This window comes from Melanerpes formicivorus, unplaced genomic scaffold (assembly GCF_026170545.1).
Source record: "Melanerpes formicivorus ecotype bairdi unplaced genomic scaffold, bMelFor1.0.p_v2 SCAF_16, whole genome shotgun sequence".
In the NCBI taxonomy this organism is placed as follows: domain Eukaryota; kingdom Metazoa; phylum Chordata; class Aves; order Piciformes; family Picidae; genus Melanerpes; species Melanerpes formicivorus.
In genome coordinates, this window is record NW_027142368.1 from 7746248 (window position 1) to 7769439 (window position 23192).

Genomic DNA, 23192 nt, shown 5'->3' on the forward strand with positions numbered 1-23192 from the left:
ATGAGTCGAGGAGGCTGTGATCTGTGTTGCTCAGCATGCATAGACATAATCATAGAGGCATGTAAATAGTGAGGATACCATATTCACTGCAGTAATTTCTGAAGGTAACTGCAAAAGGTTGGAGAAGCTGTGAACATGAATGGTAAGTTCATGAAACAGCAAAATATGAGGTAGCCTACACTCAGACCTATAAAACTGCATCTACTTTAATACTGGGCTTTACATTTATCTAGCTGGGGAGATATTTGTGACTTTTTACTGAGGTTAATTTGAGGCTTGGTGACAATTGAGAAAGTTAACAGTGTTAGGAATTATAAAATAAGGAGATGAGAACAAGATAGCATGTACATCACTCTGGGCAACCACGTCATCCCATCTCAAAAAAACCCCAACCAAACCCCAAAAACACACCAAAAAGGTAGAAAAGGCCAAGAAGTAATTGAAGTATAGAGTTCCTGTCATGTGAGGAGACATATCTGCATATCTGAGACTTAGACTGGCCAAGAGCTATCTAAGGAATATGATAGGCCTAAACAATCACAGATGAAAAGGTGACTGCAAAGTGATTGTTCACACTTCTTTGGAATATGAAGAAGTACAGGTTAAAAGAGGGATTAATTTGTGAATTTTTAAGTGCTTACAGGGCTAGTGTAAGCAATTGCTTGGTTGCAGCCTCCAAAACAGGAAGCCTTTAAGTCATTAAATGTGTTGAATTTTCACCAGGTAAAGCCTGGGAAAAAGACTATTCTTGTCCCTAAATGTTCATAGCTAAACAATATTGGAAATAGGATATATTCAGCTGCATCAGTTTTCAGTTGACATAGTGCAATGATTTGTACTGTTAAAGGCAGGAACAACAGCACTAAGAAATGGGTTAAGAAACTCAGGATTCTTAGATATCACAAATTATTTCAGTTTTACTAATTTTTCCTTTGAATATAAAAAGATTCAGAGACAAGTGGGCTGCAGTCTCTGGAAATGTGTTTCAAATGTTTAACACCCAGAAATGAAGATACTTGAAGTTGCTTAGGGACAGGGTTGTCATTGGGTGGTGGACGTATGACAGCTTTGAAAAGAACAGAACATAATGGTTCTCTCAGAGTGACTGCAGACATGCCACTTGCAAAGGACCATATGTTGCATCTTTTACTTAAACTGGTGAATGGCTGGTCACATGTGATTCACTTGAGATAGATAAACTGAGAGTTTTGCACCAAATAAATAGTGCAGTGTAATGCTGCCAGAAAAAATAAATCACACCAGTGCATAAAAATAACTGGTAAAACAGCATAGCAGAGATCAATTAAAATATAAAGTGATTTTTGATGTTTTGAATAGAAAAACATTTTGGAAGGACAAATAGATAAGATAAGCCTAGCAAACACTGAGAATGGAAAATGCCATCTGGAAACAAAAAATGCAGACATAAATTTTGTAGCAGCTATATAAGGGGAACGGCAAATGTCTTACAAGGCATGAATCTGATGATGGTGAAGAGAACATGCACCATGTGCCCCTGTCATTTGCATGTTGCTTTTGTACACCGGTTTCCATTACATATTTTCATGTTCCTTCTAGCTCTGTTCTGTTCCCTTTGCATGAGGTGTTTTCTTACTGCTTCATGTGCAGTAAGATCTTAATCCAGAAGACAAGATCCAGTTCTGTTTTCAGCTTAAAATAGTACACACTCTTGTCTCATTTCCCTATCTCCTGTACTGTTTCCTTTCTTCCTTTCAGTGCTAGGTGAAACATTCTGAAAGGATGCTTCATGGGTGTTACTTATCCCAATGCCATGGAATGTCTGTGAATTGGGCACACATTACCTCTACTCTGGAGATTGCAGTATGGTGATACAGGCTGAATTTCACTGTAGCTGATGCTTGGAGCAGTCTTTGCCAAGCAGTGAAAAATAAGGCATCCCACGTAACCTAAATGAACTGATGATTCATAAAAATGTCACAAAGGGTGATGTGTAACAGAACTAGTGTAAACTTAACAGTGGTTATTTTTAAATGAGGGATGGGAAAGATGACAGGGAGTAAAAGAAAGAGAGCAGATATGGACCCAAAAAAGGCTAGGGAGAGAGGAAGAATAGCAGGGGAGAGAGGAAGAATAGCAGGGGAGAGAGGAAGAATAGCAGGGAAGAGAGAAAATGCCAGAAGAGTAAGATCCTGATAATGTATCCCAGCATAACAATGAAAAAGCAGGTTTTAGTTTTTGCTTATTTTTCATCCATTCAGTTTTGCTTCCTGTTTTCCTCCCCTCCAATTTTTACATTGTTCTACAACATCTATATGACAAATCCCTTACTTTGAAACCCAGCTCCAGAATATGTGAAGGCATCGCTACAATACCAGTGTATGTCTTTTTATGAGTTATTAACAAGTTTTGAGATTGGTTTAAATTTAATGAGAGAGATGATTAGAGGCAGCAGATACCAAAGATCGTGACGTTTACCCTCAAAATACAGAAAGCTACTTCCTGAGTGCCTCTGGAATTTTCTATCATATCTCCAAACAAAAGATGTGATCACTGTGGGTGAGAGGGAAGGAATAATAGAAGTCTACTCAGATTAGATAATAATGAAGATTATATCTCCACAAGCCTACAGGATTTTAGCTAAGAATCTGAACAGAATGCAATTAAAACAATGTTAAAATTTTAGGTTTTTCCACTGACTTCTAACAAGCTGTAAGAAACTTGCTAATGTAAAATGGGATGTAGACACTGTTGATGCTGGTGTTTAGCTACTGCTTTCTTCAAATACCCTCTTGCTACTAAAAATGTTTTAGCCCATATCAAAATGCACCAATAAAAATGTTCTTAAATGCATCTTTCTTTCTACCATTTTCCTTCCCTGAACTGTAATGATAGTTGAGAAATACTAATTGAATTACCTCCTCACAGAACACTATAATGCAAGGCAATTGGCAGCCATATGCACTAGGTTGTGAGGATAATATTTCCTTAGCACTAGTTGAAATGGTGTCTTATTACAGGAGTGCAGTTGGGGGCAATCCATACGGAATCTTGTGATACATAAAAAATAGAAATTACTGTTTCCATTATCTACAGTGAAACAGAAGTGAAATAATTTGCATAGCATGACATAGCAGATCATCATCAAGACAAGGACAAAATCAGACACCTAGTTTAATGACCTGTGCAGAAAATTGTACTGCCTCAAGCTTAAACACCTGAAGTAGAACTTAAAAAAAACACCACTGTGATTTTAGAGAAAAAATTTCATAGAGCTTCTGCTCCCCTATATTTTAAATGTTAGAAGTCTAAATTTTCTCCCTGACTAATATGAAGTTGGCAGCATTTATTTTCTCCTATTGCTCCTGTTCTTGTTTTTGTTCCAATTAAATTATAAAAGTGGACTGCTTATGTATTTGAATGATATGCTGCATGTAGGGGTCTTGCTGGATTGTAATAATAAGCAATAAGTCAAAAAGACAAAGGACATACATTTGGATACCTCCAACTTTGTATAAAGTCATAAAAGAAGATATCTAAAGAGACCACTCCATAATATTAATGCCAGAGACATGAAAACAAGGGTGTTTTTAATGTATAAAAGCATCTAGAAGTATTGCTGTAAAGTCAGTTTCAACACTAGCTTCAGTAAAATCAAGGCTCAGATGAGAAGACAGGGAACTGCTGTTCTGGTATTGAGGAGTTCAGCTTTGATAATAGGAGATTGTAGTTCTAAATGAAATTATATTTTAAATATGATCAGAAAACTGTTGGGAGTAATGGGCTAATAAACTATTAATAGTTACTGTAATAAAAGGTTAATCAGTTATGTGCTGCTGTAAGCAACCCATTAGGCCTGTGAGACACATTAACCATCACTTTTCAAACCTTTATGTCACTTATGGATATGGTGACAGTTGTTAGTAACACATACTGTTCGTATTTGTTTATAAAACAAAATGCTAATTAATATTTTATAAACTTGCATGTAAAATATGACTTAATAATATTTGTTACTTGTCCCTTGTCTGGATTGATTTCAGATATGTTTTGCTGTAACTTGAGAAGTCCAAGGCTAAGTCTCAGATTCTGCCTAAACTGCCAGGGCTGAAGAGTTTGTATTTTGTGGCTGCAGGCAGAGTTTACAAAGATGAAAGTAATCTAGATAACACTATTATTAAAGTCTCCAGCGGTATGCACTTACTGCTGTCAGTCACTACCAGGTGTGAATCTGTAACAATGAAGTACAAAGACAGGAAATAGGGAAATAAATGATGCTGTAGACAAATGTTCATTGCAGACCAAGTGGGATAATTGACTTATGTGAGGGAGCTGCACCAGTAAATTCTGTTGATATTTTTTCTTTTGTAAAGTTTGAGATTGTTCATTGACAGGTTTGTCTAGCAAACATTCCTGTATTACTAATAATTACTTCTTTTTTTTTTTTTTTTTTTCCCCTTTCCCTTTAAATGTCTTCTCTCTTTCCCATCCAAATGCCTTGTGTTTTATTTCTGATTTCCAAAGAGGATCTTCTGGGCTAGCCTCTTTCGGTACCACTGGCCACAATGTCAGTTCATTTTTAGAGAGGCTCAGAAGACTGAAGCAGCAGTTTTTTGAGCTTCATTGGCAGGGTCTGCTGCAGCTTTTGTTTGAGCCGGGTTGTGCGTGTTGTTACTGTTCTAGTTGTTACTATTTCTATGAGACTACCAACTGATGGGAAGAAGTTGTGCTTTTTGGCAGGACAGCTGCCTGCCTTCTCTTGAATCTTGCTTGTAATTACCTTAAAAATACCAACACCAGGCCCTAAGACAAATCATGACTTTTACTTCTATTAGGATATTGAAATGTACATTCAAGATAATTGTAGGTTTGAATGCTCACACGTGTGTGCTTCACAGTAGTAAGTCCTGGTACCTGTTGTGTTTCCTGACATAGGATAACCCTAGTGTGATGATCAGTTGTGGCGAGGGGCTACACACTACAGTATGATCCACAGCATTTGTTACTTCCTGCTTTCACTGCACAGTAAGTACTTAAAATTATTTTAGTATGATAATTATCAGATGTCTCTTTATGCCTACTACTGGTCATGCTAATGTCACAGTTCTGCTTTGAAACTCTCAAAAGAAAATTATCTTGTTTAGTATGAAAGTCCCTGTCTAATAGGAGTGGAAGAGATTTGTCTGTTGTGTGCCTTCTCTCAAAACAGTACTATTTCATATAGAGAGGAATTTGTCTTTTTAGTGTTTCCAGAAGCGTATGTGAAATCTAAGGTGAGGACAGGAAAGCGGCATAGATATCCTGAATTAAACTGGGTCCCCGAGACTAATTCTGGGACAGGGTTTGCTCTGATAGAGGGTGTTTCTGTCGAAGTAGGGGAGGCGGTAGGTGAGTACTGGTGCTTGCTGGTGTGGATGCCAGCAACAATTAGCGGTTAACAATACAACCTCCTCGGGGAGGGGGCATGAAAACAGGCTAAAAGCTAAACATGCTATAATAGTGGGTGGTCGCTGCGTATCTGGAGCTGTGGAACCGACAGTCGAAGAGCCAAAGGCACGTCTCTGGTTCCACTCCTTCAGGCAAATGGAGACTGTGTGTGAGCGTGTGCCCTAATGATACCGGCTGCGCGCTACAGCCGAGCAGCAGAGCGTGCACCTAGCAGCAAACGCCAACTGGCTGATGTTTCTTCCTAGCTGGTCTGGGAATCCTTCGCAGCCAGCTATAGGAACAGTAGGGAGGGCGCCGTCCCCGCCTCCCGCCGGCGGGCAGCACGGAGGGGCCCAGCGCCGTGTGTGTGCGCGAGGAGCAGGTGGGCCTCCGCGGTAACCCCGCCCCGCGCGGGTCCCCTTCGGCCATACGGTGATGGCAGCAACCTCCGCGCCGGAGCAAGCTCTTCATTGGAGCAGAGGGCTGTCAATCCGCGGTCGAGCAAGTCCCACTCTCCGGCAAGCTGCTCCCAAGGTCTGACTCGGGAGCTGTGGCCGGTTGCGATGGGAAGCGGCGGCTGAGGGAACAAAGTTTGCCACTCTTGGGCACTTGGCTGCTCGCGCCCTTGATGTCCGTGGCGGGAGCCGGTGCCTGAGAGCGGCGGGCTGGCAGGCGGCACATTGCTGGTGGCACTGCTGTCGCAAAGTTTCAGCAATTTTAATGTACTACAATCCAGGATTCTAATTACCAGCCCTCTCAACCCCCACCTCTCCTTCTAGGTAGGCGACAATTTTTTTATTTTTTTTTTAAATTATTCTGTGGATTGGAGAACTTTTTGCATGGAAATTTACTGACTTCTGAGTGGCGTCTCCGATTCGGGGAAAGGGGGGAAAGGATTCATTTTCATCGCAGTTTATTGTTGTTTTCTGGATCACAGGATTTTTGGAGCTATATGGAGGGATCTCAGGATGGTGTGCACCAGGAAAACCAAAACTTTAGTGTCCACTTGCGTGATTTTGAGTGGAATGACTAACATCGTCTGTCTGCTGTACGTGGGCTGGGTCACCAACTACATTGCCAGTGTTTATGTGAAAGTGCAGGAGCCGATCTCAGAAAAAAAGTTAGAGGAAGACAAAGGGGACACTTTAAGGATTATAGAAAGGCTGGACCATTTGGAAAATGTCATCAAGCAGCACATCCAAGGTACCACCTTATCCCCCGCTTGCTTTTCCTCTCCTCCCCACCCCGCCGTTTGCCGTGTGCAGTCTCCATCCCCTCCCGCCGCGTTTGTTTGCTGTGCGTGTGACATTCCTGTCGGGATCGGGGAGAGCCGTTCCTCAGCCTCAAAGAGCCGGGGGCTGCGCGGAAGCTGCGGTGCGTGTGGGAGTCCCCGGCGCTCCCCGCCCGGTTCTTGGCTAGAGGAGCAGCGGAGGCGGGCGACGCGAGGGGGGGACCTGCCCCGCTCCCCTCCCTCCTGCCGGGGCCGCCAGCGGCGGGAAGTCGCCTCTAGCCCGCGGAGGGAGCGCCTCTAGCCCGCGGAGGGAGCGCTGTGGGCGGCGGTGCGTGGCAGCGCGGCTGGGGACATGGTGCCGGGGCGAGCCGGGCGGCGAGGGTCTCTGAGGAGGCTCAGCTCGGACGCTGGGCAGCGGCGGAAGCCCCTGGCGGGCTGGGCTCGGCCTGGTGCTACAATAAAACTGAGCTTCGCTCCTTGCCTGCCTCTCTGTTGCTGAAGTAGGGGGTCCGCGGGGAGGGCTCTGTGCGAAGGGCACCGGAGCCTCTTCCCATCTTGCTGGTATCGTTATTGTGTTGTGTTTGTCATTTTTGTTCTCCAAAATGGGTTGCTGCGAGGGGGATTTTTGTTCTCTCCCTATAAACCTGACCCTTCTAATCCATGCCGAGAGTCTGTGCTTGCCCGGGTGTTCTCAAGATTTTCCCTTGGTGCTGCTGTAGTGTTGGGAGCCTCTTGGGATTATAACTGGGGCAGTTTCTCATTTGTGTAATGCCTTTTTAATGTGACCCCTTTTTAATGTGAGCTCTGGGAGAAGCGTCGAATTGGGCAAGCAGTGGGAAAATAGGATTATTTCCTGTGAGTTTTAGATTTTGCACGACTTGGCTTTGCTGGGTCATCTTTAGTGTCTTCCTTTATATTTGCATCTTCTGCATGGCATCGTACAATCTTCCCCCTAGTCTGCTTAAGTGTATTGGATAGTGAGGAGGCTGAGAGTAGGGGTAGGTGAGAGCTCTTACAGAATCGAGAGGGACTGTTTTTCTCTGCCTCTGCATAGCTTCTGCTCAAATCCCAATCCTGATCTATCCTAAATCCAAAAAGGAAGAGCAAACAGTCTGGTAAAGGTTACCTATCACCAGTGTAAGGAATCTTGCTCACTTCCAGGCAGGTTTGACCAACTGGTCGGGGAATATGAAGAAAGGTGAAGCAGGCAGGGCGGCCAGTTCTGTGTGAATTTGGCTTTCCCTGCTTGTCAATACTTGTAAGTTTGCAGCACTACTAAAGCTCAGCCTCTTTGCTGTGATTTACATGAATATTATTTTTCAAATGTGATGCATCACCTTTCAGTGTGTAAGTGCCTTAATTTCTCAGCTAGTCTGTCATCTTGGGTAAATTAGTAAAATATTACTTTTTCTGGGGGGCGGGGAAGATGAGCTAGAGCAGCTTCTGCAAGTTTTAAATTTTCTCAGGCAGTCCTTAAGTTTTTCTTGAGCTCTGAAATGGATTTTTAAAAGGAAGTATATTCTTGTCTGCCTGCCAGTGGAGTGCACTGCAGAAGCTTGTATGAAGCATGCATATTTTTCAAAAGGCACTGTTAAGAGTAAGATACATGAAATTTAATGACTTGTCATACGAGGTTGGAGCATAACTCCTTCAGCTTTGGTGGTGTGAAGCTCAAATACTTTTAGTTCTTTTCAAGGAAAATAATATCCTTATCAGCCTGTTCCTTTGATCAGTGACTCTCCTCAGATTAATAGAGAAAGGTAGACTTAAATCAGAGGAGAGTGTGGTGTGGATTAGAACACAAACTTTCTGTGACTATGCATAAATGAAATGAGAAGATATTTTCCTTAATACTTGTTTGAAAGTTGAAGACAGTCTTCTAAAAATAATCAAGTGAACAGTTTGGTAATAAGTACTAAAATATATTTGGGAGGTACCTTATTGAAACCACTTACTCTTTAAGATAAATAAAAATCACAGGTCATTATCCCTAAGTAAATTTTCTGTGCTTTTACTTTCCAAGACATAGTAACTGAGGTTTGTGAGTAATTTCTGTGGCAGAGATTGCAGAATAAAGTGTTATTTTAATTAGGGTTTGCTTAGCATTATGAGACGCTGTGAATTCTGGGTCATGGTACAAAACTCTGAAGTCATTGGAAAGAATACTCTGAACTTGACTGAATCTGTGATGAGCTGGAAGGTCAGCTTTGAGAAATTTTGTCATTCATTACCATAAATTTGGTAAATCAGCTTCCATAATGGTTCTGGATGAGGTTATAAGGGTTATTTCTGGTTCGATATTGAACTTTTCCTTGAACCATTTACCTTGTTTTTTTTAGATTGGCGAGAGGTGTCAATAGCTCAGATGTCCTGCAGTGCTGAACAGGCATGAAATTAGCATGGGTAATAGAATTGCATTCCATAGGTTGCCCTGCAAGTACCAGAGAGCTTTAACTGCTGTATTTTTCATTTTACTTTGTTTTCTGATTGAATTGTTTAATTAGATGCCATTTGGGAGTTCCTTTAGCGTGTAAATTGCAATCTATTTTATCAAGTGTACTGGAAATGAGAAGGAATAGGAGGTGCTTTCATGTAAAACACTGTTTTAGTTTTCTGTTTTGTTTTGTTTTAATGTCATATTGATGTCAAGAAAAGTATCAGACTGAAAAGAGCTTTCCAGATAAGAGAAGTTTAGAGATAATGAGAGCATGCATGCTTTGTGTTCTGAAAGAACAGTACAGAAAGGGAAATATTAGTGCCAGTATTGGCCAAGCATGGGAAAGTTTGAATGAAGAAGTATAGACCTGTTGTACTGCATATCTTACACCCATGTGCATGCTGGAAATGGAATAAGAGCATGTGTGTCTGCTCTGCCTGTATGGTACTTTTCTGTTTCCATCTTTTCTCACTGTGCTAATTTATGTCAGGTACCCTACGGGTGTGCTATACAAGAGTTGTGCATCTATATACTAACTTCTGTGATGGGCAGTGTAGGACAGGGCTGGAGGCATTGCATGCTAGTTGGGCAATAGAGACCATGGAAAATTGTTCTGTGGAGTGGAAACATGATGCCAAACCTTGAGCTTGAGCATGGAATCACGAATTCTTGTCTGGGTTTACAAGATGGGTTTGGTCAAATCGTGTTACCTTTTTACAATGACCTCTATGCTTTTCTATGGTAGCATGTCACTGACTGTAATGTTACTGACTTCTTTCTACTACTTGGCAAGTACTAAAAAGATTTCTCTCCCTGGCCCTCCCAAAATCTTTAGTAAAAGGCATATCTTTTATGCTGGCCAGCTACACGCAGAGAAAAACTTTCAGTTTCTATTTCCTTTAGAGTTTACAAACAAGGTGATGTATATTTTTTTTTTTGCATGTGTGAAAAAAACTGAGGAAAAAGACTGTATGGATAGGTTTATGCAAAATGCAGTCCTTTTTCATGTCTAATGAAGATGTGTGGTACATGTATAATCTAGTACTATTCAGCTATGCTACCAGAAGTTAGTGAATGGGACATTAAATTAAGTATCTGTGATTCCAATGCAGGATTTGAAATCAGTTTTCCTCATTTTTATTTGAAAACACTGTGTACTGGTTCAATAAAAAACCCCAAACCCTCTCATTTTAGTAAAATCAATACAATAGTTCTTCAAACAGATTACTACATGTTGTTCATCTTAATAATGCATCTTGCATTTGCTCTGTCTCTAAATAACTGTCGAAGTTACTTGTGCAGTTGGAAGATCATATCAACAAGCAGGCTGCTTTCATCAGATGTTTACTTTGTAACAATGATAAGAGGAAAAACACTAGCAAGAAGAGAACAGTTCATTGCTTTCTTTGTTGTCTTTAGACTGCCCTAGGTCATGAGTTGAACCTTATTCTTTAAAAGCTATGCTATGTTTAAGCTGATATAACTTAAAACACCTTGTATACTGTCCTGCTTGTTTTATTATGCAATGTCATTTTAGTATTTTCTCAACTGTCCTAGTTCTAATCAGATGATGTTCACATTCCAGCATTATTTACAAAAAAAAAAAGGAGGATTATGAAGTCTGTGAAATGAACTTACTTCCTTGCCCTCCCTGCTCATTGGGAAAATTTGTAAGAGAGGGCGATGTGTTCTCTCTCAACCTGCTGCTTAGAATATTTAGCTTTGTGTGTTTACTTCAGCTAACATTTCCTGGCCTTATAGATGAATATCTAATCACTCCTTGCAATCACTTGAGGGAGGGAGACATCTCCAGTGTATGATTCATTCCCTGTGTCTTGGACAGGTGTTAGGGTGGAATAATTTGCCTTCAGAAATTACATAGTCATGTAACTGGGAACCATGACTTGGGAACCAAGTCATCCCAGAATCTTCATTTTAACCATCTAAAGGTTTGGGTAGGTAAATTCCATATTTAATATCTACCTTTTATTTATTTCTTTATCTCAAACATGAGGAAGAATGTAGTATATAAATCTCTAGTTTGTGGTAGCTATCCTTTTCAGCCTGGCTAGGTAGCTGAGTTCCACAACATCAGGCTCACTAGGATTCACAAGACCATTGTACCATGTCTGTTACTCTTGTGGTACTTTACTTTAGGGAATAATTAATTGTTAAATCCTCCCAGCTTATTTCCTTCCCTGAACTTCAAAAGCAATTAGACATGTTTATCACTTGCTGCAGTGTATTTATTCTACTGAGAAACAAATCAGCAGTAGACAGTAGCCCTGGGAACACAGCTCTTGCTCCACTGCAGAGGGCCCTATATTCACAGTCTGTACAAGCAGAGTTGCTGTCCTAGTGTAACTAACTGCAAGAGAAGGAACTACTTGGATATGTAAGACATGCAGGATTAATTCCATTATTTTTTCTCTTTATGCTGTGACTTCTCAAGTAATTCTAGATTGCTTCATGTCAGTGCAGATTAATTTGAATTTAACTTTCATGTTCTTCCATGCTTAGGAATGGTGCCCTAATGAAAACCTTAATAGAGTGATTTCAGCTAGAAGACATAAATTGCTGTGAATTTCAAGCATTGCTGGAGGTGCAAGCATTTCAAGGTCTCTCTACTGAAGACTTAATGATGTTGGTTGACTACAACTTCATAATTTATTATTATTGTTGTTGTTGTTGTTAACTTTTTTGTATTTTCAATATCTTTAGATCTGTTCTAATTTTGTTGTTCTTTGGTGGTTATTTCACTGAGGATGTATTTAACTATGGTTAGGACACAATGACCAAAACTGAGGACTGGTTGTTTTAGGAAGGGAGTTGACCTGAATTTTATTTCCTTCAATCTAGACAGTTTCTGTAGTTCACATGAAAGTCTTCAATGAAAGATTAAAGTGTGAATCAGGAGCCAAGGCTGAAAAATGGGACTTTTGTGCCCTCTACAAGTTCTCTTATTGCTAACTTGAAGTATTTTGCTTTTCTCTCTGAAAAAGTTTGGTTTTGTTGACATTTGTTATCTCTGCATAATGACACAGCCTCAGTGGAAAATGAGGATTGCATACTATAATCTTTGAGCAGATAGATGATTTATGGGCTGTGCAGAGATGAAGAAAGCTGTTCTGCTTAAGGTTCTGTACTCAGCTCAGTGCTTCATTCATCCTGGCTAGGTGTCACTTTGGAAAATGATGCTCAGGTTGACACAAGCACCCTGCAGCTGGTGATTCAAACTTCTGTCTTTAGACTTTCTGCAAGGCTGTTATGCTCAATTTAGTACTAATGGATGACTTTAGCTACATGTCCAAAATACAGAAAAATGCCTATGAAAAGAAACATGAAGTAAGATCTCTGCATAGCTGTTGGGAATTGTGTGTCATTTATGAGAGCTTGGGCCCAGTGTCATGCTCTCTCATGGCAGTATCTGTTTTAGCAGTTCAAAGTATCTCCCTTAAATGAACTGAGTGTTTATGAAAGAGTCTAGTAATCTGTATCCAGTAGTATAGAATCTGGATCTCTTTTATCATAAAAAGAGCCTACAAACACTTGTCTATCAACGAGCCTAGCATGGGCTATGTGGTTTCTCCATTGTCTCTAGGGATAAAAGTTTGAAATAGTTGCCTACCTCTACTTAATGTTGTTCACTTGCCTGTGACAAGCCACAGAAACAGTTTAATTCTGTGTGCAGAAGAAAGGTCTTGTCATGAACATTATACTGTGAAATCATGCAGAAGTTGCAGTGCAATGGGGTAAGCTAGCATTATCCATCTGAATGTTAAGAGACATGATAGGTGAAGAAAATCTGCAGTGATTTGAAAACCTGTTTAATTCACATCTTGAGATGGCATTGGCAGTTGTGAAGATGCCTTAGCTGTCTTCCTGAGAAGGATGGAGAATCTTTGGTTGCCATTAGAGCAGCCCAGGAAACGTCATCTTCAGCTGTTTATGTATGGAGTGTGGCAGGGGACATAACTGGTTAACAGCTGTCCCTGTTTATTGCAGCCATAAGATTATGTTGTTAGCTATGCTTGGCCCAAAGATTGGAAACTGGTGTTAGTAGACCATGTTGTGGTATCTTGGGATTGTCCCTGAGTGCAAAGCAGGTACTGTGTGACTACTGATAATAAGTGAAGTACTTTACTGGCCCACAGTTAGCAAAACTTCTTCTTTAATAAATTAAAATTCTGTCTAATGCGAAAATGAAAACTAACTTCATATCTTGAAACAATCTCAGAGGAGACATGACATGTCTGCTGTATTATTTTCCCTTTCATTTCCTTAAAAAAAAAAAAAAAAAAAAAAAAAGAAAAAGAAAGCATATAAGAATATCTTCTAATCTTTCTTGTTTTGTTCACTGAGCCATATTATGATCACAGTCCAATGGCACTTTCATCATCTGTGCTGCCCTTGGCTTTCAAATGCTATCTGTAGCCTCTTTAGAAACTCCTGGGCTCTTTTATTTTAGGAACTTGAGAAATAGCTCAGTAACAGGCTGTTTGGTGGGGCAGTGTGGACAGATGCATTTTTTAGGTACTTGGCCATTTCAGTGTACCTTCTTCATGCTGCTCTTACCATTAAATCTACTCTGACTACAGTTCTTTGTGTAACAATCTTGTTTCTGTTTTCTTCATGAATTTTCTCTGCACAACTGGTGTTTTGTAACCAAGGTGCTATTTTTAATATGATATTCTGAGTTTCCTAAGGCAAAGGCAGACATCTTTAGGAGCCAGAATTGTGACTGTAATTACTGCAGCTCTCCAGCACCTCCTCTATTTGACTTTGAAAATTAACAAATGAGAATATTTTTTTTTTTTTTTTTTAATAGTATGGAAATAGAAGATCCAAGTTTCTAACTTGACTTTCTCTGCCTTTAACAATGCCAGAATCTGTCTTCTCTACTTAAATTATATGATTTGTGGAAGAAAAAAAAAGATTATTTGCATGGCAATAACATTGTTGGCAGCTATCAGAAATCCCAGCATGTTTGTGATTAGTGCTGTAGGAATGTGCAGCAGAACCCTTGACTCAGTGGCCTTCATCCGCATGGATAAGATCTGCAGGAGGTGGGCAGAGGAAAGGGATATAGAGAATTGATATGGCTGAATTTATATAGACTCTTTTTGGCAGGTTTGACTCACTGCTGGCGTTGCTTAGATAAATCACGTGGAAGGTCTTATCCTCTTCCACTAGGAACAGCCTAGAGAGGGTGTGTGAATCTTCCAATAGGCAAGTGTCACAGTGTTGTGTATATTCTGGCCTTTTTGCAGTAGCCATGTCTGTCCTCCCACTGTAGATCTCAGTCTTATTGATACAAATTTGGGAGTGACATGAGCTCTGAAGTATGAGATTAGAGATCTCTCCCAACATTCATGTTATAATCGGCACATCTTTGCTTGTACTTTAAAAAAAGTGATCTTGGTGGTGTTGTATCAGTAATGTTAGTGGGCATGTGAAAATCCTGTTGTAGTTTTGTTTGAATGTTACTCTTTCATTAGAGCTGTCACAGGTAATCTCTGAGAAAAGAGGATTTCTATAAGCAGGTTTTTGAATAATACAAGAAAAAGAGATGCTATTTATGTTTGGGTTTTTTTTTCTTCATTGATAAATGATCATTCTAGTCTTCATTTTAGGGAAACTATATAAATTTTTGGACTGTGTTAAATGCCCATGCCGAATCTAAAGATCTATTTAATGAACCATACTCCTAATGCAGTGTATTATCTGTCCATGCTTTCATGGTGGATTCAAATTCCTTTGAAGCTTTTCTTTCTGCAACAAGTCATGACTTGCCAAAGGCTTTGCATGAAGGTTTAGCATGCTGTAGCTGGAAGGAAAAATTGTCAGATAAACTTTTGCAGCACAGCAGACTCAGTGAGGCTGTACCCATCCATTACAGGATTATCATTGCAGTAAAGTTACGGTTGGAGAAAACACCTTTTGGGATTTCTCCGCGCACAGACTAGGGCTTGCAGAAGAGAGCACAGAATAATTTTCAAAATAACTTTATTCTATATGTTTGTTTTTTCCTCTGAGGCATTTATAATTTTACCAGCTCTATATTGCATAATCATGTAATGATGGCATTTGCCTCTTCTACTTGTGCTAAGAGGAATGTTTTAAGTTGCTCAGGTGAGGAGTGGGGGAGTAGTACACTGTAAATTCTTCAATGTTTCTGATTAGAAGACATGTTTACTTCATGTGTAACAATTTGGAGGATGAGGAGGGTCAGGGAAGAAAGAGATACAGATAAAACTAGGGGCTGCATAAGAGTACCTGAATGTTTGGTCCCTTTTTATTTAATATGAAACTACACTTAAGCGTGGAAACTATTGAGTTTATGCTAGTGTTACTAAAACTGGTGAAACTAGTGCTGCTGAGTTTCCATGGAGTAGACAGTAGTGACACACCATTTGTGATTCTACTCTGAAAGCCTTTTGTTCAAAACCAGTTTCACACATAGTAGATTATTACAAATATTTGCTTGTTAATTAACCCTAAATCTAGGATTCAAAAATGCAAGACTTAAAACTATTTGATTTAGTTCCTACAGACTTTTAAAGACATAGTAGTATCTTCAATGGTGTAAGAATTATTTGGCATGTATACAGCCACATAAGATACATGAAAAAATCCTGGTCTCAGAATCAAGGTCGTATCCCTATTAGTCTCTGATATTTCAATCACATATTGTTGCTTTGGTCCTGGTTTTTCAAGAGGCAGTAGACTTTACAATGTGATGTCAGCCATAAAGGATGTGACATCATTAAACTTAGATGTAATTAGATATTTTAAGATTGTGTTTAGCTAATATTGTCAGACAATTGTAAAGATGTATGTGTTTAAAAATAAATTTAAACTGTTAGGTATAAACCAAGAAAAACAACCATAAAGAAATCCTATACATTCCAAAGGGATGTATAAAGCCATATGTAACACCAGGAAGACCAGTGAATTTATGCACTAAAAGCAGCCAGGCCAGAAATAACAGTAGCAAAATGATGACAGAAGACCTTAACACAGGCATTGTAACAGGTATAGAAACATTTTAATCTCATTGATTTATTGTTATACTTCATATAACTGCAATTCTATCAATATACGTGAGGTTTTCAGACTAGTTTGTCTTTCTTATATGAAAATAGTTTAAAAAGCATGTTGGTAGTGCCAATTATACCACTCTATTTTCATGTCAGTACTTAGAAAATCTATACATACAAATAAATATGGAAATTATGCATAGAAACATTAAATACATACATAAAAAATATATTCTTTATATAATAATGCAACCTCTTCCTACAAATGTGTTTTCAGTGGTTACACTAAGCATCCATATGACTTGTCTGGAAGGCAAAAAAGGTCTTCACCATTGCTGGATGCAGGCTGACATGTAGGAGTTTATGAATGGTAATGCAAGCAGGGAGGCAAGAACTTGATGAAAACAAATGGGAGCATGTTTGCATAATACCTCATTATGGTGGCAACCGGAACAGACTCCTGAGGTCCGGAAATGCAAAAGACGGAAGATTTGTCTGAAGTACATTAGAATCAGGTTTTCAGACAACTAGTGCTCTGTACTTGAGTAGTAGCTGATGGCTAGAGTGAAGCCTGCACATTCCATGACTTATTAGTGGAAGCAATTTTGGGATGATTGACTGCTGTAGAAGCAGGTGGCATACTGGGTCATAGAGTGAAGAAAGATCCACACTATTGGTTTCTCATTTGGAGAAATAAGCAAAGGTAAATTTCTTTGTGTTGCAACCTCTAGCTCTTGAGGATATGCTTTTAATTGTTCAGCCCTGACTTTCTATTTTTTCCCCCCCATAATTAAGAAATAAGCTGCTCTTGGAGAATTTTTATGAAAGAGTAAAAGGAAATTTAATGTCAGAATGTGTGAAAGATTCCTTGGCTTCTTGCAGTAACAGCATGCCAGTATGTTTTTGTCTGGGTGACAGTATGTAGGAAATGCCTTTTGAATTTTATAAAATTGCATGTAACTTCTCAACATTTCTTTAGATTCTATGAATTACAGCTTTTCTGCCTTGCCTAGAGACACTAAATAGCAAACCATCTGCTAAAAATGGATTGGCAACATTCCTGAAAATAAACATTAAAAAAAAACCACCACCAAAAGTTTAGCCTAAATATATTTCAAAGAATGTTCCTATTTGTTTTCTCAGACAAGAGAAAAACAAAAGTTGCTGTAGTGGTCTGGCAAAAGGTTGCAATATTGAGTCAAACACTGAGCTTGTCTTCATACTGTGGAAAAAGAGATGTTAACCATGGCAAAAAAGGACGCAGATAGCAGATGATGTAGTGTAAAAATATCATTATAAACACAGTCACATGTGTGTTTACCTCCTGTATGGGTTATAGAGGAATCTATGGGTAATCAGCCTCTCAGCCCAAATTGCTCTTTCTGTAGCTACCAGCAGTGAAAGATGCTGATCGCATCTGCTAGCTTCATGGATGTAGGTGTTAGGTTACAGAGTAATTCCCACCCCTTTGGGTTTGGTTGATATTATGAGGTGGTAAATATAAAACTGCCATGATTGAGTGAGTGATTTATCTTATTTTTAATTATGCTTTCTTATACTCATCATTGGTTTTCTGATTATACTTTTATGGAAGTTGTGTGAACAACTTTTAGGCTGTGAGTGCTGAAGTTGAGAAGATGCTTATATGGCTAAGAGAACTCTCAGTATATTTGCAGTGTTGTGACAACAATAAGGAAAAAATTTCTTGGCAGGTTAAGGCAGAAAGATTGTGCATTTAGCCTAGCTTTCAAGGCTGCTATTGCCAGGTAAGAATGCCATCTGACTTCCATAAAAATTTGATTAGCTGCCCTAGGGAAAGAAGATACAGGGGGGAAGGATTACCCAGTATGGTGTGTGTCAGCACAGATTAAATGGAAAAGAATTCTGGATATTTGCTTGTCTAGCAATTAGATTATCATTTTGACTGCCCAGTTAAGACAAACTTTAAACAGTAAAGCCATTTATACAGGTAGTCTGCCCCCTTTCTTCTTTTTTCTTAAAAGACAGGAAATTTATATGTGAAAGTGAGAACAAGGAAGTCCTGGTAGGAGGGGCTATTCCATCTTGAGATTTTTTTTTTTTCCCTTTACATTTAAAATTTTAAGATATTCATAGATACTAATTTTTTTAAATTACATTCTTTCCACATAAGAGGGAGTCCCTGGATTGAGTTCTCAGTCGGTGTGAGTGTACTCAAAGTTCTTGTCCTAAATTCTTTCCTGTATTGGATTTGCCTAAATAGCTGTCATTGTCATGCTGCAGTAATTCATACACCTGAGGCTGTGGGGTTTGGAAGTGAGAGAAATGAGAGGAAGAGAGAGAATGATTTTGCAGAACAGTATTAAAAGCAGTAGCTCATTTCCTTTGTCCCCTTTACAGCCTTCTGTCCTGGATATGCACAGGAAAGGTTGGGATGAAGAAGGGCAGCTCTTAGGTGCTTCACATATGTGGAGTTACTTTTCTCATATCACCATGTAAGCAACTGAGTTTGAAGCATAAAGAGGATAATGAGAAAAAGAATAAAAGTATCTGAAAGTTTAGAAGATAACATAATTATTGAAAAGCTTATAACAATGCAGGATGTAGCTGCTTAGCTTTGCTGCATTGAGCTGCTCAAGAAAAGTATATTTTTAGTTTTTAAAAAACATGTGTTTCTCTCTTACTTTCTAGTTAATGTTCATGATACAAATTTATTGAGTGACTTTGAATTGGTCTTTCTGCTATCTGATGAGAACAGATGTTATTTTCTCCCAAATTCTTGACACCTGGGACAGACAAAATTCCCCAAGCTCATTCAATTATCATCCAACAAGCAGGGTTTATTCACACAATTTACCTACAAGGGCCAATTCAACACAGGGTGGGGAAAAAACCCTAAGCCTTTTTGTTGAATTTAGAACAAACTCCAGAGAAATCCTACTGGTTTCTTCTGAATTGAGTTGCTGTGTCTTTTAGATTAAAACAACAAAAATAAAACCAAATAAAAAATGTGAAGTCATACTCATGCTCTTCTTAAATAGATGAGGTGTCCAAAGCCAAATAATTTTCTCAGTACTCAAATTTAAACATGATAAGCCATAACCTGAAATACCCAAAAGGGGCCTACAAGAAAGCTTGGAAGGGACTTTTTTACAAGGGCTTGTTGTTACAGGACAAAAGGGAATTGACTGAATTCTTCTCACTAAACTGCACACCTGTGTGACTATGGTGCTTGAGTCTTTCCCAGTTTACACCAGAGAACAGAACCTGGAGTCCCCTCAAACAGTGTGAGTGACACTGGAGTGGAAGGCCCTAGCTAAAGAAATGCACACATGTATATGTCACACCTTTCAGTTTAAAGTTGCAAGGGGAAGTCATATATTATTTTAAACTAGACAAATAGAATTGTCAGTTATGAGAGTTGCCTTTAGGAGAATTGAGACCTAAGCATGGTCTTTTGACCACTTAACTTCTCCCAGCACTGTCCAGGATACCTGTAAGATATTGCACGTCCAGCAGTGTTTGTTACAGCTTGCCTTAGCAGATCCAAACCCAAAATATAAACTGAAGTGGGGATAACTGATGATACAAACACTGTTGTGGACAAGCAATTAGACTTGGGATGAAAATTTATATAGTTTAAAACACTGCAGCGGTGTCACATGGCAGGATGTGCTTATGGTCCAGTGAAGGGCAGGAAGACTTCTAATTTTGCCAGACTTGGCTAATGTCTTTCCTCTCTATGAACTCCATTCTTTAAAAACATTGTGGACCTATACTTTAATGAGCTAATTTTCAGCTAATGGACTTTGGAAACCTATGGATAAAATTGCTTAGGGAAAGGTAAGTTCAGTCATGGGATATGTCTTACAAATACATAGGAGTTCCCATGCTGCTTCTCTCTTTGAAAAGAGATTGAAGATATTACTGAAAAAGGACTAAGTGGCTGCTAAAAAAGTGTGTTTAATTATGTAATCAGCCAAATTTCAGTGAGCATGTACAATATCAGATAGTGTGAGTGGGAATGAAAATGCATTTTTCTCCATCACCTTGATCCACTTTACTGGGGAAAAAAAAAAAAAAAAAAAAAAAAAAAAGGAAACCAGAACAATTAATAATTAATGCTTCCTTCATCATGATCTAGTTGAGGATGGCCCTGCTTCAGCAGAGGGAGGTGGTCTAGGTGACCTTTGGAGGTCCCTTCCAGCTCAGACCATTCTGTGATTCTATGATGAATGCTTCTCCTGGGAAATTTCATCAGAGGACCAATGATCTTGCTGTAGTGTTTACTTCCAATAGAATTCCTTTCTGTGAAACTTGCATTCAAGTTAATTCTACTTCTGCAACATAATTTCTTTTGAGTACCTTCAAATTTGTAAGGGTGCCAGTTAGTGCACTTGCCCGTCTGCCCTGCATACCTTTGCAGAGGAAGGACTCATGCCAGCATCACTGAGACACTTAATTGCTGTATTGTCAAATTGTTCTGTCTTTTGTGTGTAGTTCTTTCAAGTGGTGCAAATGAAGATCAGATTTTAATTAATTAAAAATACAAAGTCCTGTTTCTCGTGTCCTGTATCTTGAAGATAAGGTTAGTTTCCTTACATTCTTGTAATTCATTTTCCAGAAGTCTGGAAGCAGCTTGTTTTGTCCAACATACTTCCTTCCTGCTTCCTGAAGAATGCCATTCTTTGAGTGCCTCAGTCTTGGAGCCCAGTATAAACTTCTTGTGACAGATATTCCAAGCACTGAAACCAAGTTGTTTTCCTGGTTGTTCGGTGTATGCAACATCTTGAATGAGTTTGTTTGCTTATAGTTATGGTTTAAATTGTGCCTTGGTTGTGTTAACCTGTTGCAGTGCTGCCTTTCACTTAACACAAAAAGTGATGTTAAATGAGTAGACAGGGTGAGTAAAAACCTTCAGATTAGAAGCACTGGCAAAACTCATGGCTGTTAGAGACACAGGCTTTCAATTTCTTTTTAGGTTGTTGTTTTTTTTTAATCTGGTTTCTTAGACATGTTTTGAATTTCTTTACATAAGTGACTTTGAAGCCTCAGGTGCTTAACCTCCTTCAATGCATGTTACACTTCCTAGGAAAAAAAAGAGTGTCTCTTACCTCAGAATATTCCTACATGTGTTACTGGGGTTACAGTTCAGGTGAGAGAGACCCTGGTGGTAACACCATTTGCAGTACTTTTCTTCCCTATGTGTGGGTGACAGGATTAGTGTAGCACTCCCTGCCTTCTCATGTTTTTCATTAATCACCACGTGTAAAATGAGGCCACGCTTCTTCAATCAACGCTTTTCTGAGAGACCATTATCTGCTTAAAAATGTATGCACAGCTATTAAGTGCAAAAGAGAAGTCAGCTACAAGACTCTGGGGAAAAATTCACATATTTCAATTACCAACAAAATAAACTGAATACACAAAGACATTTTGTGTATCTTCTAAAACAAATCAAGACTTTAAATCAGACACTGCCTTTTCTGTTCTTTTATTACTTCTCCATATCATAGGACCATTTAGGTTGTAAAGATGTTTAAGAGTTCAGCTGTAAACCTAGCACTGTCAAGTTCACCACTATACCATGTCTCTATCAATTGAGAAATGTAAATCAAGTCAGAGCAGTGATACTTCATCTGGGACACTGTAAAGAGGTGCAAGACAGGAAATAAAGGATTCGATGGTACAGTAACAAGCAAGAGACAATACCAAGCAGATACAGAATTTCTCAGAAAAGATGTTTAAAGTACCAAAAGTTTTCTTAGGTTCCTCCATGACACAGACATTGAAATACAGAAAAGTGGATTTTAATGACGATATAATTTGGTAGCAAAAATTAGTAAGAAGAGAAGCTGAGTGGCATGACACTGAAGAGCCACAAGGCAAGTAACAGAGATGTCATTTAGTAGGAAACTTAACAAGAGAGTCATGAACAAGAAGCTTCACAAGAGCAGCAAAACTCTGCTTACGTAGCCAAGTGTAATGCTTTGGGAGACCAGAGTAGCTCATCCAGCTGTTTGAACATGTCTACATGATGGTTAATATCCTTTTGTTTTATTGTTTTCTGCTCTGCACATTTGATGATTCTGGTCTATCAGGGCTCGAAATCAATGTTGGGTAATGTAAAAACCAAAACCATTGCTATTTTAAAATTTTAATTGTTTTAGAAGCCTGAGTTAACTTCATGAATAACTGTTTGCATTCATTTATTAAAGCATACATGCAGTACAAACTCCCAATTAAACTAATGTTGTTGTGCTTTCACTAGATATTTTTTATGGCTCAGTTATAGTAGTCAAAAGTCTCCCCTGTAAGAATGTAACAAAAAAACCTATGTAGCAAAAACATTCTGAGCTTTTAACAGGTTGCTATGGAAATATTTTTCTTTCTGTAATATCAAAGTAGCCTCACACACCCAAGCAGAAGATTGGTTGCTCAGTCGTTAATTTGATTCACCTTTAGAAGCTTTTTCTATTAACAGAATGGTAACAAGCTAAGGCTCTCATTAAGCAGCAAGCAAAACCCCTGTAACCAGTTAGTATAAACAAATTTTAAAAAATCTGAGCTGACACCTAGAAAGGTAAAGCAGGTAAAGATATAAATTACACCCCATAAAACTGGAATTTCATCAGTCAGAGAAGTTCTGCAGAGATAAAGAAGAGGAAGTAATACTTTTGAAAAGTCATGTATTTATTTTTCAAGATACTGTGGACAGTTAATTCCAGTTGATGGCAGAGACAATATATTGATGATTACCTATTATTTAACACTCTTCAAAACACTAGAAATATATTTCCACCTGATATTCTAATTACATAGAGCTGACACCCCATTAACCACTGAAACCTAAGCACCTTGGTGAATGAAAATGCAAGTAAATGCAGAGGGGCAGAGGAAGTTTACATAGCATCTGGGGTTTAATGTGCTCAAGTAGTGCTTCACAAATCCCCTTACTAACAGGGCTGATCTTTGGAACCCCTGGAACTCAGGTCTGCTCCAGCTCTTATCTTCTTGTGAGCATTTAGTTCAGGCAAGTGCTTGCAAAATTCTGAATGCAGCTATCAGAGGCATTTCACATGAGTATGAATGGCGGTGC

At 39.0% G+C, this 23192-nt stretch overlaps 1 protein-coding gene across 1 annotated transcript in view; it reads left to right on the top strand.

Moving 5' to 3' along the window:
• The first annotated feature begins 5921 nt into the window (after positions 1 to 5921).
• GALNT18 (polypeptide N-acetylgalactosaminyltransferase 18) overlaps positions 5922 to 23192 on the top strand; it is a 173780-nt gene continuing 156509 nt past the window's right edge. The window contains exons 1-2 of the mRNA XM_068147981.1: positions 5922 to 6185; positions 6344 to 6609. Coding sequence (XP_068004082.1) covers positions 6375 to 6609 — 235 coding nt within the window. The 5' untranslated portion in view covers positions 5922 to 6185; positions 6344 to 6374. The remainder of the gene's footprint in view (positions 6186 to 6343; positions 6610 to 23192) is intronic.